This window comes from Accipiter gentilis, chromosome 16, assembly GCF_929443795.1.
Source record: "Accipiter gentilis chromosome 16, bAccGen1.1, whole genome shotgun sequence".
In the NCBI taxonomy this organism is placed as follows: Eukaryota; Metazoa; Chordata; class Aves; order Accipitriformes; family Accipitridae; genus Astur; species Astur gentilis.
In genome coordinates this window covers 30,831,431-30,849,569 of record NC_064895.1, presented here as the reverse complement: position 1 = coordinate 30,849,569, position 18,139 = coordinate 30,831,431, and the positions used below count along the sequence as shown (strand labels likewise).

Here is an 18,139-nt window from a genome sequence, read left to right as displayed (position 1 = left end):
CCTGTATACAAGCAGGTCCCCCATAATCAAGCAGCCCCCTGGACCCGATCGCCCCCCCGGGGCTCCCGGCACAGCCCCGGCAACCCCGGCACAGCTGGGTCTCCGGCCCAGCGCTTTCCCTGGACCTCGGGGGGGGCCGAGCGGCTCCGGTCCCAGACAGTCTCGGCTGGACCCGCGGGGTCACCCCCCCACTCCCCACCCCGTGCCTTTGACTGATGTCTCAGTGAGGCCTCCCCGGCCGTCCCCCGCCCCCGCCGGTGCCCGGGACGGTGGCACCGACGGGCGGGAGCTCTCAGCCCGGGGAACGGCCGCGCTGCCGGCGCTCCTCCGGGGCAGAGCCGGGGACCCCGGGGGGTGCCGGCACCTCCCGACCCCCCCGGGCCGGCCCCGCTCTCCCGCGCGTGGCCTGGGAGAGGGGCGGGGCCAGGCGGCGGGGCCGGAGCCCGAGACCCCTCTCCACTCTCCCTCCGGCCTATGGGTCTGTGTGGGCGGGGCCGCGGCGGGCGGGCGGGGGGCGGGGCCGCAGGAGGGGGCGGGGCCGCGGCAGTCCCGGCGGCGGGTGCCCGCGGTGCTGCTCGCCCCCGGCATGGAGTCCCCGACCGGCACCGAGAGCGCCCGCCTGGTCAGCCCGCGGGGCGGCCGCGCCGACGGCAGCCTGCGCCTCAAGAGGTACCGCCGGCACCGGCACCCCATCGCCCCGGCACCTCCATCACCGGCACCCCATCGCCCTGGCACCCTCAGCACCTCCATCACGGCATCCCCATCGCCCCGGCACCCCCATCACCCTTGGCACCCCTGGCACCGCCACCCCCGGCACCCCATCGCTCCCTGCTAGCACCATCCCCCCAGTGCCCCCGGCGACCCCTGGCACCACCACCTCCATCATCCCCTGCATCTGCAGCCCCCGATCACCCCCGCACCCGCACTGCCGGCACCGGGTCCCCCATCACTCCCGGCATCTCCATCACCCCCCACCGCCCCCGGCTCCCCCGGCCTGCCCGGTACCCGCACACCCCGGCACTGGCGCCCCCGGCACCCCCCGGCAGCGCCAGCTCCCCCCCCTCCCCGGACCCGCAAGCCCCCGCACGTCCAGCACTGCCCAGTTCCCACGCATCCCACCCCCCCGACAGAGGCATCCCCCCCCGGCACGTCCCTAACCACTCCCAGCCCCCGCGCCTTCACCCATCTGTCACGGACATCAGCACCTCCGCAGACCCCGAGCCAGCCCCGACCGGCCGTGCACCGGCACCCTCGTCCCCTGACACCGGCACGCGTCCCCTCCCTGGTACCGGCACCTCCGTTCAAGCGGAACCAGCACCCCCACCCGTGCAGCAGCCTCGCTCCCCCCGTCCGACTGGTACCGGCGCCCAAACGTCACCCACCCGCACCGGTACCGTCCATCCATCACCTCTCCGCACCGGTACCGTCTATCCCCTCTCCCGCACTGGTGCCCCACGCATCAGCGCCCTGCGCCTCGGCACCGGCCCCCCGCCCGCCCCCCGTCTCCGCCGCCCCGGTTCCCACGCCTCAGGTCCCCGTACCAGCGCCCGGTCCCAGACGCGACACCCCGGTCCTACCGACACCTCCGCCGCAGGCACCGGCTCCCGCACCGCCACTGGCCCCGGCCCCGCTACCCCCACATCCCCGTCCGGGCTCCCCTCGGCGCCGCCACGCAGCCGGGGGGAGGCGGCCGGGGCCGGGTCGCCCCCCGAGCATCACCCCGACCCCACCGGGAGCTCCGCGCTGCCTCCCGCAGCCGCCGCCGGGCCCGTGGCTGCCCGTCCCGACGGGGGCGCTCGGTCGCCGCGGGCCCGGCTCCCCCGTAACCTGCCAGTGCCCCGCCGGCGGCCCGGCCGCGGACCCCGGTGCGGCAGCGGGACCTGCCAGCGGGCCGGGGCCGGGGCACAGCCCGCGGGGACCGCAGCCACCGGCTTTGTTGCCGGGGGTGGCGGGGACGGGGGTGGCGAGGCTCGGCCAGGCACACAGCATGGCCACCCGGGACTGAGCTGGGGAACCCCGCCGGTGTCGCACGGGACGGGGACAGGAGGGGCGACGCCGTGTGCCCAGTGCTCTCCAGTGGCCCGGCCAGCAGGAGCCCCGGGCAGCTGGGCCAGACTGTGGCTACCAGGATCCCCGGGCATGCTGGGCAGGAGCACCGGGAACCAGTGTGGCTGGCAGTGACCCCCGCCCTCAGTCTGTTTGCAGGCTCCCAGGACCCCCCGGCATCGACGATGCCCCCGGCTCTGGCTCCCCACTGCTGCTGCAGCCCCCCAGTCCCCAGCCCTGGCCGGGGCAGGCTCCAGGCCCGCCGGCAGCTGAGCGTTGCCTGCACCATCTGCTGCATCTTCATGGTCGGGGAGGTGATAGGTAACAGCGGGATGGGGATGGGGATGGGGACAGGGGGCTGCCGGGGCAGGGGGTGCCAGCTGCTCTGCAACTGCAGGCGGGTACCTGGCGCACAGCCTGGCCATCATGACGGATGCAGCCCACCTGCTGACGGATGTGGGCAGCATGTCCGTCAGCCTCTTCTCCCTCTGGGTCTCCACCCGCCCACCCACCAAGACCATGAGCTATGGCTGGCACCGCTCAGGTGAGCTTGGGGTGGGGATCGGCTCCACGGGAGCCCCCCAGCCAGGGTGGGCACTGACGGCTGCTGTCTCGCAGAGACGCTGGGTGCGCTGGCCTCTGTCCTCTCCATCTGGGTTGTGACCGGGGCTCTTGTCTACCTGGCGGCTGCCCGCATTGTCAGCAACGACTACGAGATTGAGGCGCGAGCCATGCTGGCTACATCCGCCAGCGCCGTTGGCATCAACCTGGTGTATGTCCCACACAGGGCTATGCACACCTGCATCCCCCCGTACAGCCCCAGCCTGAGCCCTGGCCTCCTCTCCCACACCTCTGCCCCATGTGTGCCCCTGGTACCCCAAGACCCCCAGCCCTGGCCCCAGGTCACCTGTCCCTGTGCACCAGCCTCATGTCCCCAAGCACTTCCTCCCCCCCCCCCCCCCATTCCCTGTCCCCCATACGCTCCCAGCTTCTAGCCCGTGTACGTACATCCCCTGGGACCACATCCCCTGGCCACCCCCCAAGCAGCACCCCCTCAGCCCTGCCCCCATGCCCAGCCTGAGCCCTGGCATGTGCCTCAGGCCTGAATCCCTGCCCTGGCCCCACGTGCCTCCCTGCAGTGCTGCGGCTGCCCTGTCCCTGCTCTGCTTCCAGCCCTGCCCCATGGTGGGACTCTGCCCTACACCTCTCTACCCTCCTGGGGCCTGAGTGTGCCTGCTTGTGGCCCCTTTGCCTGCACTGCCTGGCACCACTGCCAGTGTGCAGTTCCAGGCAGGGCCACGGAGACCCCTGCACCCTGCCCAGCACAGTGCTGAGCCACCCCTGCTCTCCCCAGCATGGCCTACATCCTGCATCAGTCCCCCGCCGGCCACAGCCACGGTGCAGGGGGCTATGAGCAGCTGGAGAGCACTGGGGGCTGCCCACCCGGCCATGCCGCCCTGCCTGGCAGCACCAGTGTCCGCGCGGCCTTCGTCCACGTGGTGGGGGACCTGCTGCAGAGCGTTGGCGTCCTCGTGGCTGCCACCATCATCTACTTCAAGGTGCCTGGGCTGGACTCCCCTCTGCTGCCCATGGGAACAACTCCCTCAGCCCTGTGCAGGGTGCCATGGGACAATGGGGCCCTGGCATCCCCACACCCGGGTGCCCAGCTTGGCTCTGCCCCCCTCAGCCTCACACAGATCCTGCTCTCTGCAGCCCCAGTGCAAGATCGCAGACCCCATCAGCACCCTCTTCTTCTCGGTCTTCGTCCTCGGCTCCACCTTCACCATCCTCAGGGATGTCTTCAGAGTCCTCATGGAAGGTGAGTGATGGGTGAGGAAGGTGCAGGACCACGGGCACGGCGGGCTGGCGGGGCAGCACAGGAGCTCCTTGGGGCTGCGGCTGCCACAGCCCCTTCCCCACGTGGCAGCTCACCCCCTCGCAACCACTGCTCCCCACCCAGGCACAACCCATCCCATCCCTATGTCCTTCCATTGCCCCCCTGAGCCCGCCCAGCCCATCCTCTCTGCCCCAGCCTCTCACCCCATGGTGAGAGGCTGCCTCACCCTGGCGCCCCCATCCCCAGCCTGGGGAAGCCCCCACACCTGGCTGCTCCCACCACAAGCCCTGACCTTGACAGGGGCCAGGGCTGGGGCTGGCCCCTCCGTGACCAGGCATTGCTGGCAGGGACACCGCGGGGCCTTGAGTTCGACGCAGTGAAGGAGGTGCTGCTCGGGGTGAGCGGGGTGAAGGGCGCCCATGACCTGCACCTCTGGGCCCTGACGCTGAGCCACCATGCTGTGTCGGTGCACGTGGCTGTCGGTAAGTGTTCCCACACACAGCCCGGCCAGCTCACGCAGCCCCCAGGGCACGGCCGGGGGGCCCGCCAGCTGCCCGTACACCGGGGCTGAGCCACGCTGCCCTGCCATCCCCAGAGGCCAGCGCCGACCCCGAGACAGTGCTGCGGGAAGCCAGCACCCAGCTGCAGAGCAAGTTCGGCTTTGCCTCATGCACGGTGCAGGTGGAGCGGTACCAGGAGGAGATGGCAGCCTGCCAGCACTGCCAGGATCCCCGTGCCTGAGACCCTCAGCTGCTGTGGAGCTGGGTCAGGCCTGGCCCTGGCCCCCCCACCCTGCAGGCGAACGGGAGCTGTCCCTGGAGCTGGGGGTGCGGTGCAGGAGCAGGGGCAGGGGCAGGGGCAGGGACAGTCCTTGGGCTCCTGTGCCTGTGCCGCACCCGCCCCGTTGCTGCAGAGCCCTGGGGTGGGACAGTGCCCCTGAGCAGGCAGGGTCCCAGGTGGGGGGGCACACACAGACACACACACGCAGCCTGGCCCCTGCAGCACAGGGACTGCCCCACGAGCCTCCACCCCCAGGTGACTGGGTCTGCCACAGCCCCAGGCCTGCTGGGACCAGCCCCAAAGGAGGAGGGGGGATCCTGCCCCACACACGTCCCCCCACGGAGCCCTGTTGTCCCCTGCAGGAGAGGGGACAGGAGGGAGCCACTGCAGCTGCTCAAGGGCGCAGGGAAGGGAGGGGACATCCCTGGCGGCTGTTGGAGCCCAGACCCAGCCTTGGCACCAGATGCTCCCGTTCCCCCATGGCCACAGGGGCTGTCCCACAGCCCCAGTGGCCATGGGCTTGCTGCTGCCCGGGCTGCAGGGGGGCCCGTGGGAGCTGCTGCTGCTGCACCCACCCAGGAGCGGGGAGACAGCAGCCAGAGCCCAGAGCTCAGCCCTGAGCGCCGGCTTCCCTGTCTTTGCTCCCTGCCGCCCAGCCCGGTCACGGGCCGGATCCTGCCGTGCTTTGGCCTGATCCATTCCCACCCTCGTGAGTCTGTGTCTGTTGCACCCATGGAGTGTGTGTCTGTCCACGTCTTTGTGCAAGGAGTCCAGCGGGCAGTGGCAGAGCCCGCAGCCGCCAATAAACTTGTTGGAGAGCAGCAGCAGCGGTGCAGGCAGCCAGGAGGGGAGTGGGGAGGGGGGACGGCCCCAGCCCCCTGCGAGGGGCAGAGTGCGGCCAGAGCTGGGCCCCAGGGCAGCACCGAGATGGCCACCCCAGGCACCAGTGCCTGTGGACCCAAGCCAGCACCACAACCAGCCTTTACAAAACAAACCACATTTACTGCACAGCTGAACACAGGCTCAATGTGAGCAACTTCAGAGCTCCTGGCACCCCTGCCAGCCCCATCTGCCCTGCCCAGGACAAGGCTGATCCCCCCAGCACCCCTGCCTGCACCTGCATGGGGAGGGGGCAGCTGGCAACATGGGGCGGGAGGCAAGAGCAAGCACAGCCCCACACAGGTGGGGGCCTACGGATGCTTCCCCAGCGTCAGGCCCCAAGACCCACAGCTCAAGCCAGGGACATGCACCAGTCCCACTGCCCCCCACCCCTGCACCAGCTCAGACCAAACAGCGCAAAAAGATCCTTCTGGGCCCGGAGCACGATCCCAGGTGAACAGCCAGGAGCAGCCGTCCCGCCCCCAAGGTAGGGGCCCAGAGGGTAAGAAGCACCTTGAGGGGGCACACAGCCCCGCTGGACAGCACAGCCTGCCCCCAGCCCAAGCTCCTGCCCAGGGTGAGCACGTCTGGCAGCAGCACAAGGGATCCACCATGCTACTCTGCCGGCAGCAGGGATTGCTCGGCAGGGCTGGGGCTGCCAGGCTTGTCCCCATAAAGGTTGCTGAAGCGGGCACGACACTCCGGCAGCAGCTGGTGGCCCACGCCAGAGGCCAGTCCCACCAGGCAGTGTGCCCGAACGATGCCTGCCTGCCCACCCGACACCAGCCAGCCATGCGAGTCCAGGTTGGGGCTGAAGCGCACCTGTGGGAGGAGAAGGGGGTCAGGAGGGGAGGTGGCCAAGGCATTAGGACCCCAGCACCCAGGAAGCAGCGTGGGTAGCAGGGCAGAGGCAGACCCTGTCTGCAGCAGCCGCGGCCTCCTGCCTGCACCCTCCTGCGCTGCATGCGGGGCTGCAGGCTCAGCACAGCCCTCTCACCTTGTGCAGGGACTCCAGCTGCAGGCGGTCGAGGCTTAGCTCTGCCTTCACCTCCTGCGTGTGCATCCTGCGCATGGGCTCCCGGCTGGGGAAGTTCTTAAAGCTGCGCTGTGAAGTGGTGGCACTGCGGTGGGCTGCATGCCCGGGGCAGGAGCACTGCATTCACAGCAGCCCTGACGGCACCAGGATCACAGCGGGGGCAGGTGCTGTTTGGCCAGGGGACACGGGTCGCCCGCAGGGTCACCCGCCAAACAGCCATGGCAAAGGGCAGCAGGAGCCAAACCCCAGGGAGGGCCTGGGTAGGGCGGCCAGAGCACGGCAGACCCCAGCCCACCTCCCTGGTGCCTTCCCAGCAGCTCTGACCCACAGACTCGCTCCCTCTCTCTAGGGGAGAAGCATGGCACTGGTGCCCCAGGCCAACACCTCCAAACACAGCCTGGCACACCAGGCAGCAGAGGTCCAGGCAGGCTGGGACGCCCCAGGCTGCTTCCCAGGGCTGGGCACTCCAGACTGCTGCCACAGCCAGGACACTGAGCACACTGCTCTGCCTGGGGCTGACGCCCACAGCCATGCCCCCCACCACCCTGCACCCAGGGAACCAGGGGCTCCCTGCCTGGGGGACCCCAGCCCAGGCTGGCAAGGCAGCCAGGCCCAGGCTTCATGGAGGCCGGGCAGCCCATCCCTGTGCTCTCAGGACAGCCAGCCTGGACTCCACCGGAGGTGAGGGGCTGCCACGTCAAAGCAGTGTCTCCTTGTCCTGCAGCTCCCACTACCCAGCCACAACACCAGAGGCCCCAGCCCTGCTGCCATGGGTCCCACTCATGGTCAGGACCACCCAGCCCCGGGCCTGCCCCCTGTCCTCTCCTACCAGGTCTGTGTCCCGGAATCGGATGTAGCTCTTGGTCACCATCTCACTGTAGAGCCTGGTCTTCGGCAGCACCTGCTCACTGCCCTCCGACCCAGCAGGGCTGCAGGGCAGCAGGTCGGCTTTGTAGACCGGCTGTGGGCAAGATGGGGCTCAGGGCAGTGCAGGGGGTCCATCTGCTCCTCTGCAGACAGGGACCACCAGGGACTGAGCGGGGCTGGGGGCAGGGGAGAGGAAGGAGGTGCTACCATAAGGGCAGGGGACAAAAAGGGCCAGGAGTGCCCCATGTATAAGCCTAACCCCAAAGGTCCCATGCCCACAGCCGAGGCTGCTGCCACTGCCCTTCCCCACCATGCAGCCCCTGGCCAGGCGGGAAGGGCATGACACACACACACGCATGACATGTGTGCACACACACGTGTGTTGGGGGGAGCAGAGGCCCTGAGGCTGGCTCAAGACGCTCTTCCAGCGACCCAGGAACACAACTCCCACCCTCCCCAGCCCCACGCGTGTTGCGGATGGGCCCTGCTGAGCACGACGGCCTCTTACAAATCTGCGGTCTGAAGACCGCTTGACGTTGAGGGGATTGACGGCCAGGTCAGGCAGCACCGCAGCCACCAGCTCGCCGGTGATGTCTCCTGCAGCCACTGTGTTCAGCCAGTCCGAGCCAGATATGCTCTACAGGAACAGACAGCTCTAGGGCGCGGGGTCCCAATGGGCTCCCCACCACCCCCAGCCAGGCTGCAGCACCACAGACCCCAACCCCTGGGCACCACCCTCTGCCCCCCACCCTGGGAGGGCCGGGCTCAGAAGCGCAGCCAGCCTGGACACAGGCAGGGACACCACTTCACACGGCTGCCACGGTCCCTCACCCGAGGGGCAGAGGGTGGCCCCAAGAGCCAGGTCCTCACACGGCCAGGTGTCATCACCCCCACCCGCAGCTGTGGGACCCAGCTGGTGCTGGGTTTGGGGTAGGTGCCCGCCCCTCTGACACGGCCCCCAGGACAGAACTGCCCTGCACCAGACTCTTACCCACACAGTCCCCTTGCGAGGGGCCACAAAATAAGCCTTGAAGCCCAAGTACCCGGCATCAATGTAGTGGATCCCACAGAGACCGTAACTGCAACAGAAAGGTAACAGATGAGGACAGAACTCTGCACTGCTGCTCCGAGACTGCGAGAGCCAAGCATCAGCCTACCTCCCCAGAGATCCCAGGACCCAAGCGGATGGAGGGGGGCTGTCCTTGCCCTAGCAGCATGTCACAGCATCACGAGGCAGCTCAGGGCAGCTCCCGAAGGATGAGAACACACCAAGACCCCAGAACCCTTCTGCCAACTTGTGTCAGCCTGGGGCCACGCAGGAGCCCCACTGGCCAGCCCAGCTCAGATGCCTCATCCTTCCCCTTGCCCACCTTGCTTGTGCCCCAGGATGATGCGGCTGAGGGGATGGCAACACTGCACAGCTGTGGTGTGACCCAGCATGAGCAGAGTCTGATCTCACCATGGCACAGCCGCATGCTCCCAGGGAAGGAGAGACCAGAGGGACCCCGTGGAGTAAGACCAGACCCCAGCAGTGGGGCTGGCCCTGGGCACAGAAAGGGCACCACGGTGGTCCCAGCACTCACGAGGCATAGCAGTTGTCCTGGGCCACAGTGACCCCGTTGTAAGGCAGCAGCCAGGCCACCTCCGTGCTGAGGAACCTCTTGATGCTGTTGATGGGCTCGTACAGCCGCCGCAGGTCCCAGAACTTGATCTTACGGTCGCTCCCTGCCGTGACCAGGAAGTTGCTGAGAACCAGGAGAAAGGCAGCACTGAGACCCCAGCGCAGAGCCATGCCCCGTCCCTGCTGCAGGGACAACGTGTCCCACAGCACAGCACTACTCCCACAGGCAGTGGCTCAACCCCCTCTCACCCCGAAAAGCCCAACCCAACCTCTTCGATGCCTCAGAGGGCCAAGTGCCAGCAGCAAGTCCTCTTAAGCCCATCTCAGCAAAGGACCCTCATCTGCAGGAGTGAGCCCGCTCTCCCAGGCAGTGCCTGCACCAGCATCAGTTCCCTGGCCCTCACCTGTCGGCCTTGCACCACTCGATGCTCCGGACCGCGTGGTCGTGGGCTAGAAAGCACCGGAAAGGGTAGAGCTTGAGGGAGCCATCAGGCTGGCGCACACACTGCAGCAGGGACTTGGTGAGCAGGTTCCAGACAGCCACAGTACCTGCGGGAGGAGACCCATGCCCATGAGGAGCTGCCACAGCAGCTGCCCTGCAACTGCACCAGCAGCGCAGAGGACACCCAGTACTGCAGCGTGGGATCCAAGGCAGCACGGGGCTGGGGGACAGGCAGTGGCACAGGCAGGGGCTGCTGGAGCTGCAAGGTACAGTGGCTGAGCCAGGGCTGGAGCTGGGGCTAAGAGCAGGACAGGATGGCTGGGGTACAGCAGGTCCTGGCAGCACAGCACAGAGCTCTGGATTGCCTGAAGCCAGACACAAAACTACATCCAGGCAAGTCAGCCAGGTGTGGATTAAGCCAGAGCCACGTCCTGGAGCCACCAGGTATGTGAGGGTGCCTACAGCCCACCCACGATAAGCCATCCCCCTGTCCCAGGGACAGGCAGAGAGGTTCCTGCACAGTGCCTTCCACTTGCTGCTGCTCATGATGACGCTGCCCCTGTACCTCACCCTCAGGGTCCCCCACTCCCTGCCCCAGGCTGAGGCTGAAGGAGCAGAAAGCTCTGTATGCATCTCTGCCTGCTGCAGGGCAAGGGCTGTTCCCCAAAGGCTCTGCTGTGGGATGCAGGTGGGGGACTCACCATCATAAAAACCAGCTGCAAGGTGATGATGGGGCTTGCATGGCATCCAGGAGAGGCTGAAGCACTGGCCGCACTCGGATGCATTCCCCGCCTGGATAGAGCCCACCTGGAGTGTGGCAATACACTGGACCTGGAGGCCAAAGACAGACATCAGTCACAGCCCCACGGTGGTGCCATCCACGTCCCAAGAGCTGGGGACACCCAGGTTTGGCAGCATGGCTCTACTGTGCCACCCCAAACACCCTGGGGCTGGCGAGCTCTGCAGGCGTCCTGACTCCTGCCCCAGCTCTCCCACCTGCACCAGCCAGGAGGCTTGCTGGGTGCCAGCCCCGATGGGGGACCACAGTGGTAGAGGACACTGACCTTGCAGATAACGTGCTTGTGGAAGGACCCATCTAGAAGAGAGCAGAGGAGGGTCAGGACAGGCACCAGCTCTCATAGAAGCTCCCTGCGGTAGGAGCCCGGAGCCTGGCTCACTGCTCCCCGCGGCCCTTGGCCAGGGCTCTCAGTCCCTGTGTGCCACCCATACGGACCAGCGTCCCCACCACAGCCGACAAACGGCAGGCGAGCACACCCAGCAGCAGAAAACAGAGCACACAGAGCAGCAAATCCAAGATCAGGCAAGTAGCAAGACCTCCAGGAGCTGGACCTGCCTGTGCTGGAGGAAGCAGCACCTCGAAAGGCACCACAGGCAGAGATGGGACAGGGGTGACACTCCCCCCACACCAGCCATCTTCACCCCACCATGACCAGCTGCCTGCCTTGATAGAAGACGTGTTCACCAAACTCAAGGGGACTCAGTGGCACACAGGGGCCAGACCAGACCATGACCGCCCTGGGCATGAAAGGAGCAGCTGTGCAGGACAGGCTGCTCTGCTAGGCAAAGGCAGCCAAGCTGGCCAGGGCCGCCAGTGATGGGGGCAGGAGCAACCCGGGCAGCCAGCCACTCCTGGGGAGGGCAGACTGTGCAGAGACCCCTATGCCCAAACGGCTCAGGACGAGGTGCCCGCAGGACACCCCACACACCAGCTTTGTCCACCAGAGAATCTCCCCCGCCAGCGACACACGACACGAGTGCTGTGGAGCCCCCGTCCCGCACCTCTTGGGCTGGAAGGGACCCCCAGTCCCCCAGCGCGGGCCTGTCCTCAGGCACAGTGAGCACCAGACAAGCACGTCTGCACCCCAGAGCGTGACAGCCGCAGGCAGAGGCAGTGTTGTGCAGAGATACGGAGGAGCCATGCATCTTCTCTAGCACCTCCATGATAGCCAGGACACGGCATGGAGAGCAGCCCTGGGCTCTCTCAGGCAGAAACACCAGGTGTGGGTACCTGGAGCCCCAGAGAGAGCCAGCATAGCCACGCCGACCCAGCAGCTCCTAGCAGGGCCTCAGCACGCCGCAGTCTGGCACTGATCCTGCGGCTGCAAACCGGCACCCCCAGCCCGGCTGCGAGGCACAAGGACAGTACGTGCAGCCGCAGCCAGGCTGACGCTACGTGACAGGACCCGGCCTGTCCGCAGGAGCTTTGCAGGCTGGGGAAGGATCCGCGCCTGCCGCAAGCTCCCCACGTGGGGGCTGCGGCAGCCAGCGCAAACCACCCGGAGCTGGCACTCCGACGGGGGGGGCGGGAAAGGCAGCGCCAGCGGCCAGCGCGGGGCTGGCGCAGGCGTCAGCGCGACGTGCTGATGGGGACCGGCACCCACGCTTGGGTGCAGGGAACCCATTTCCCATTGTCAGCCATGGACGTGCAGGCTGTCGGCCACGGCTGAGCGACCACGAGCAGCATGCACAGGTCATCAATCTCGCTCGGCTCCCAACAGATGAGACTATTACAAGCCCCATTAGCCCAGACCAGCCGAATGCTCAGAGCCCCAGATCCCTGCTGTGATAAACAGCTCGAGCTGGGCGGGAATAAGCAGCTCTGCCACAACAGGACACACTCCCAGCAGCAAGCAGGGAGGTGGGTAAAGGCTCGGGAACACACTACCACAGCTACACTTTGCCCTGCAACCCTATTCCAGTCACAGCAACACTACTGAGAGCACCCAGCTTCAGGCAGGGCTGCCCAGGAGCCATGTCCCGGCTGGGCTGCCACAGCATCCCCCCGAGACTGAACCTGCCTCTGGGTCAGCAGCACCTTGACATCCTCTGACATCAACAAGCAGCCTTGCTCCTCTCCACTGTCCCTCTCTCACTACACACAGCTCCCGGGCAGGGCGATGCTGGCCTGGGCACTGTCCCGCTGCATCTGGCGAGCAGGGTCTGCCCCATGACAGTGCTCCAGCCCAGCCCCCTCGGCACAGCAGGCCCCCTCACATGTGGGCAGAGGGGCCCCAGCCCCAGGGTTCGCACACCGCCCACCCCGGCATGGTGGGACGAGGGCCAGGACACCCCTGCCCGGTGGCGCGGCTCTTCCTACCTTTTACCTGGGTTCTCTTGGAGCGCTGCAGGGCCCCGGGGTGCGGGAGGGAGTACAGCACCACCTTGCCATCCGAGAAGGCCACAGCCAGCAAGCCCAGCCGGCTCATCTGCGGGTGCTGCAGAATGACACACAGGCTCAGCCCCAGGCTCACCATCTCCCACCAGGGAAGGCAGGACTTTAGTGAGGGCATGGACTTAAGAGCCCTGGGGGAAACAAAGGCGGCCCCCCAGGGCCTGGGCAGCCCTTCTGGCAGCACACTCACCTTCCTGGCAGTGGTGGGCGGCTCCCAGGCACCACTGGGGCAGAACTTCATGTCCCAGACGCAGCCATGGTCAGCAGCGACGGCATAGGCCAGCCCGGCTTTGTCGGCAGAGCTGCAGGCACGTGTTGAGCCATGAAGAATGCAAGAGCTGGTGCCCAGCAGCTCCAGCGTACACCAGCAATGAAGCTAGCTATGAGCATAGCCCCCATGGGGTTCAGGCCATGGCTGGCAGCTCTGGGAGAGGATGAACCTCACCACCCTATCAGCCATGGAGGCACAAGAGGTAGGGGCCCTGCCCCATCCCTGGGAACCAGGCAGCCCCCAGCCCCTTCCCCAGAGGGGCAGTTCCCCAGGCCAGGCCACTCACCCCTGCTCCTGCTGCAGTGTGCCCAGGCCCCAGAGCTGCAGGAGCGCAGGGCCCCCATGGAGCCCGGCCACACTGTGTGTCTCCTCCATGCTCCCATGGCAGTAGAGAGCCACGTACTGAGAGGCCGCTGAGCCTTCTGGGGATGGGCACCACTCCATCGCCCACACAGGGCCACCCACAAAGAAGGACATGTCCAGGCGCTCCTCATGGGGCGGCAGCGAGTTGAACCTGCCAGCAGGGAAGCAGGTAAGGGCATAAGGCAAGAGCAGCATCACCGCGGAGCGGGAACACGTGAGCCGGGCAGGGCAGCACCCGGCTGGCACAGAGCCCTGGCATGGGGCCGGGCAGTGGTGGGACCCCAGGGCATGCTGCAGGCTGGCTGCTCAGACCACCGTCACTCCTGCTGCCCTGGGGTGGCTGCCCGGCCCCTGGACCTGCTGGGGCCACAGCCCTGGGGGTTACTGCCTGTCCCAGGCACAACACCCATCACCCCGGCAGTGCCCCGGGGCAGCCCGCCACGGACCTGTTTACCCTGTACAAGACACCATCGTCTTCGATGCCCTCCCGCTGGATGGAGAAGAGGGGAGACTTCTCCTCTGCCGGCAGGTACGGGGCAGCTTCGCTGGGGAGGCAGAAGAAAGTGAGAGGACATCTCCCCACCTGCCCCTCATCCAGTCACCTCCCCAGCACAGCACCATGCCCCAGCGCCCATCCCAGCCTCTGCACAGCCCAGCATGTCCTGCTGGCGGCTACCGTGATGGCAACTAAGACTCCATGGCCAAATCCATGAGACCCACTGTCCTGATTTCAGCTGGGATAGAGTTAACTTTCTTTCTAGTAGCTGGTATAGTGTTATGTTTCGGATTTAGTATGAGAGGAATGTTGATAATGCACTGAAGTTTTCAGTTGTTGCTAAGTAGTGTTTATACTAACTCAAGGATTTTTCAGCTTCTCATGCCCAGCCAGCAAGAAGGCTGGGGGGGGCACAAGAAGTTGTGAGGGGACACAGCCAGGACAGCTGACCCAAACTGGCCAAAGGCCTATTCCATACCATATGATGTCATGTCTAGTATATAAACTGTGTGGAGTTGGTCTGGGGGGTATTGCTGCTCAGGAACTAACTGGGCATCCGTCAGCGAGTGGTGAGCAATTGCATTGTGCATCATTTGTTTGGTATATTCTAATCCTTTTACTATTATTGCTATTTTATTATTGTTATTATTATTATTATTTTCTTCTTTTCTGCTCTGTTAAACTGTTTTTATCTCAACCTATGAGTTTTACCTTTTTTTTTTTTCTATTCTCTCCCATCCCACCGGCTGTGTGGTGCTTAGTTGCTGGCTGGGGTTAAACCACAACATCCACAAAGCCCACGACAAGAAAGCCCCATCCTTTCTGCTGGGGCCTGATCCCACCAGAGGGGTGCGGGAGTACAGCACCCACCATGCCCTCGCTCTCCCCCAGCCGTGATGGCTGGGACCACCCACTGTCCCTGCTGCAGCTCACCCTGAACATTGCCAGGACCTGCCCCATCAAGCAGCCTGACTGCAGGCAGCGTCATGCTGCGTGTCCCTCCCAGCCTCTCTCCCGTCCTACGCTGCTCTGACAGTACCTTTCAGAGAGACATGTCCACTTGTGTGCCAAAGGAATCCAGTCGGGAAACTCCCACTGCGAGTACTTCTGATCTCGCCTGCAACAGATGTGCCAGACCTCAGCGACAGCCCCACTTCCCAGCCCAGGCCCTGCCTGCAGCAGAGGCAGCCCCCTGTCCCTGCACCCTGCCTGCAGCACAGGCATCCCCACGCCGACGGCTCTCAGCCCCTGCCCTTCCCCACACCCCTGGCTTGGCCCAGCCACTCCACCACCCGAACGCCGACACTCCCAACGGCACACGCTCCTTTCTCGTCATGCCTGTGATAGTGAGGGTCCCCAGGGCACCAACAGCCACCACTCCCTGTAGCCCAGCCCGAACCCCCCAGCACCTCCTCAAGACCCCACTCACAGGCTGCAGGTGAGGCTGGAGCACTTCTCCACTGGGGCCATGATGGAGTTGTGGAAGCCATTGGGAGCGAGGCCTCGGCACTGGGGCTTGGACCTCTGGGCACAAGAGCAGACTCAGAGCAGGGCCCGGCCAAAGCATCCGGCCTGGGTTGCCCCCGCCTGCCCAAATGTTCCCATGAGCCCCTGGGGGGACCCGCCTGTCCTAAAAGGCACCGATGCAGGATGCAAGCACAGAGCTCTCCCCCAGACCCAGCAGCAGCAGCCACCAAGACCATGTCACGTTCGGCTAAAGATACAAAGTCCCGTTCTGGGGACTTCCACATACTACAGCACAGCCTCCAGGACCTTGCCTTTACCTCCCATCAGCTTCAGCAGGAGCCCTCTGCCAGGAGTACCTGTCACCCTGTCCCTATCCACCCTCACTCGGGGCTGCCGCTGCCCACAGTTACGACGCAAGAGCTCATGCCCAGATTCACGGCTGACGGGCACTGTGCCACCCCTGACCGAGTACTGCTTCAGGGCTGTCCTGCCCCAAACAGCCAGGGGTGGGTACACCACATGACACCTCAGACACTTTGTGTTGTTCATGCCGGGCCAAAGGTAAGAAGCAGCCAAGACAGAGACCTTGGCCTTACCCCTGAAGACGACGTCCTCCCACCGTGTCCTCGGACCACCTCCAGCTCTGGCTCTGACACCTCACTGAGTGGCGCGTCACTCCCCTCCTCCTCCTCCGCCTGCAGCAACACCTCCTTTGAGGGCACGAAGTCAGCATCTCGCGCAGGATCATCACTATCTGTTTCCTCCTCCTTTCTTCTCCGGCTCCGACGCTTCTTCTGGATACGCTCAGGGTCTGGCTCCTGGGCACCCTCGGTGGGAGCCGGAGGCTGGTACACAGATGTCAGCTCCTCTGCCAGCTCCTGCAGGTACAGCAAAGCCCTGGGACACCAAAGGCATTGCCCGAGGTGAGCAAAGGGACTGCAGAAGGACCAGGCGGACGTAACCCTCCAGCTCATGGTCTGGGTGAGCAGTTTGCTCCAGCCCTGCCCAGCTGGGCTGCAGCAAAGTCCGTCTGGATGCACTGCCACGCTCCAGGCCAGCCACTCGGACAGCCAGCATCCCCTGCCCCTGCCCCTCCCCAGGGAACGCCAGCCTTCATGGGTCTCTGGCAGCAGGCAGGGGAACGCATCCAGCAGGCAGAGCAGCATATGGCCCTTTGCCAGCCACGAGGCAGCAAAGCCACAGATGCTCCCACGAGCGCCCTCAGCAAAGGGAGTTCCCGCACTGGGCACCCTGCTGCAGGTGCTGCACCCTCCCTCTGCGCAGCAGAGTGAGGGGACCAGGGCGTTGTAACCCTGCCAGCTCTGCCCCTGAAAACCCAGGGCTCCTCGCACGGGCACTCAGAGAGCACAGGCACTGCCTGAGCTGCCTTCAGAGGCCCCAGAGCACACGGGCTCCCCCGAGGACTCCCCTTTACACAGTGCATGGCTCACACAGCCTGTTCTGCTCCCCACCAGACAAAGCCTCTTCCTGGCTTTGTCAGGAACCAAGGAAACCTCTTCCCCACTGCTGTCAAACACCCGCCACATGCGAGCTCGTCTACAGCCCCTGCTGTTCCCCACACCCCCATGCTCCTGGATCCAATCACTCTCCTAAAGTGGGAAAAGATCGCTCCATGGGGAACCAGTCTGTCGCACTGATGTGGGACATAGTCCTTCAGGAAAGATACCAAGCCCCCCCCACGCAAGACACAGGTCTCAAGGAACCACTCTGAGAGCGGTATCTGTCTGTCCTTGCAATCTCCCTGCAGCACTTGCCTCCAGACCCCCGCATCTGCTGCCCCTGCTTACACTTTGGCTGCCCGTCTCTTGGGGCGCCCGCCGGGGGTGGTCTCCAGGCCTTCTGCCGCCTCGCTGCTCCCCAGCATCTTCTGCACACAGATGGGCTCTGGGGTCGGGCACTCCAGGTCCTGAGACAGCTTCAGCAGCAGCATCTCAGTCTTGGATTTCCGCCCGCGCTTCCCAGGTGCCTTCGGGGGCGGCACGGACCCATTCTCAGATGTCCTCGAGGGCTCACCGCACCCCTCGGTCTCTGCAGGGGCTGGGCCATTGGGGTCATTAGGACTGCTTTTTGGTTTTTGGTTTCGGACAGTTTTTTTCTGGGACTTGGTAGCTTCTACTCCCTCCTCAGAGTGGTCCAAAGCGTCCAGATCTCTGAGTGGTGACAGTTCCCCTGCCCAAAATCAACAGCCACAGTTAGCATGAAAACACAACAGGGCTCTCCCACCACCTCTCGGCACGATGATCCACCAGGCTGCCACCACCCAGCCCCCCCGTCCTGGAGAGACATAGGGACACAGGGTCGGAGGTACAGACACAGGGTCGGACACCTGCACCCGGGCAATGTTTCAAACACGCTGACAGGAGCAGTGAGTCCGGCTCAGCTCCAGGCCGAGGCGAGCAAAGCCGGAGGCTCGGAGCAGTGACAGGAGAGCAAGCGGCATCTCCAGCCCCGGCCTCTCTCTCCGCCTGCCCCACGCAGCCCGGAGGACCGGGTAATCCCGCCGGGGCACGATGCGGTGCCCCGGGGAGCGACCCCCTGCCCAGCACCGCCGTAATCCCTCCCGCAGCGGCGGGCACGGCCCCGGGGCACCGCCCGTCCCCGGTACGTACGGAGCTCTCCCGCCCGTGCACGGCTGCGACTCCGGCTGCGCCCGGTGGTCACCGATCCCAGTCGCGAACGACCCCGGCGGCTCCGCTCCCGGCAGCGCGGCCCGCGGGCGGCGCTGGACGCCATCCGGGCGGGATCCGGACGGGCTCCCGGAGCCGCCGCTGCCGCCCCGTTGCGGGCCGCGCCGCCAGCACGGAACCGGAGGCGGAAGTC

General features: G+C 65.9%; 2 protein-coding genes across 3 annotated transcripts; one reads left to right on the top strand and one right to left on the bottom strand.

The window, feature by feature from the left end:
- The first annotated feature begins 585 nt into the window (after positions 1-585).
- On the top strand, positions 586-4,675 carry SLC30A3 (solute carrier family 30 member 3). Its single transcript, XM_049818405.1, has 8 exons — positions 586-669; positions 2,195-2,367; positions 2,444-2,590; positions 2,665-2,818; positions 3,401-3,605; positions 3,760-3,865; positions 4,231-4,365; positions 4,479-4,675. Exons 1-8 carry the CDS (start codon positions 587-589, stop codon positions 4,622-4,624), a joined length of 1,149 nt encoding a protein of 382 aa, XP_049674362.1. The 5' UTR covers position 586; the 3' UTR covers positions 4,625-4,675.
- Positions 4,676-6,040: 1,365 nt separating this feature from the next.
- Positions 6,041-18,130, bottom strand: GTF3C2 (general transcription factor IIIC subunit 2). Of its 2 annotated transcripts, none has more exons than XM_049818381.1 (18): positions 17,929-18,130; positions 17,107-17,488; positions 15,895-16,195; positions 15,261-15,355; positions 14,871-14,948; positions 13,782-13,880; positions 13,259-13,486; positions 12,892-13,003; positions 12,627-12,744; positions 10,573-10,604; positions 10,210-10,339; positions 9,471-9,615; positions 9,029-9,190; positions 8,437-8,524; positions 7,954-8,082; positions 7,408-7,539; positions 6,540-6,647; positions 6,041-6,364 (listed from the first exon to the last, which is right to left on the bottom strand). In XM_049818381.1, exons 1-18 carry the CDS (start codon positions 18,050-18,052, stop codon positions 6,158-6,160), a joined length of 2,670 nt encoding a protein of 889 aa, XP_049674338.1. In that variant the 5' UTR covers positions 18,053-18,130; the 3' UTR covers positions 6,041-6,157. The 2 variants fall into 2 exon arrangements, with proteins under 2 accessions (XP_049674338.1, XP_049674339.1); XM_049818382.1 differs by having other exon boundaries at positions 6,244-6,364; positions 6,540-6,673.
- Positions 18,131-18,139: the final 9 nt, after the last annotated feature.

Coding starts and splice junctions, on each gene's coding strand:
- SLC30A3 (XM_049818405.1), top strand. CDS start 587: ATGGAGTCCCCGACCGGCACCGAGAGCGCCCGCCTGGTCAGCCCGCGG. Junction 2,819..3,400: donor GCCGTTGGCATCAACCTGGT/GTATGTCCCACA, acceptor TGCTCTCCCCAG/CATGGCCTACATCCTGCATC. Junction 4,366..4,478: donor GTCGGTGCACGTGGCTGTCG/GTAAGTGTTCCC, acceptor TGCCATCCCCAG/AGGCCAGCGCCGACCCCGAG.
- GTF3C2 (XM_049818381.1), bottom strand. CDS start 18,052: ATGGCGTCCAGCGCCGCCCGCGGGCCGCGCTGCCGGGAGCGGAGCCGC. Junction 13,881..14,870: donor TGGACATGTCTCTCTGAAAG/GTACTGTCAGAG, acceptor CTGCCTCCCCAG/CGAAGCTGCCCCGTACCTGC. Junction 6,648..7,407: donor GATTCCGGGACACAGACCTG/GTAGGAGAGGAC, acceptor ACCACTTCACAG/CGCAGCTTTAAGAACTTCCC.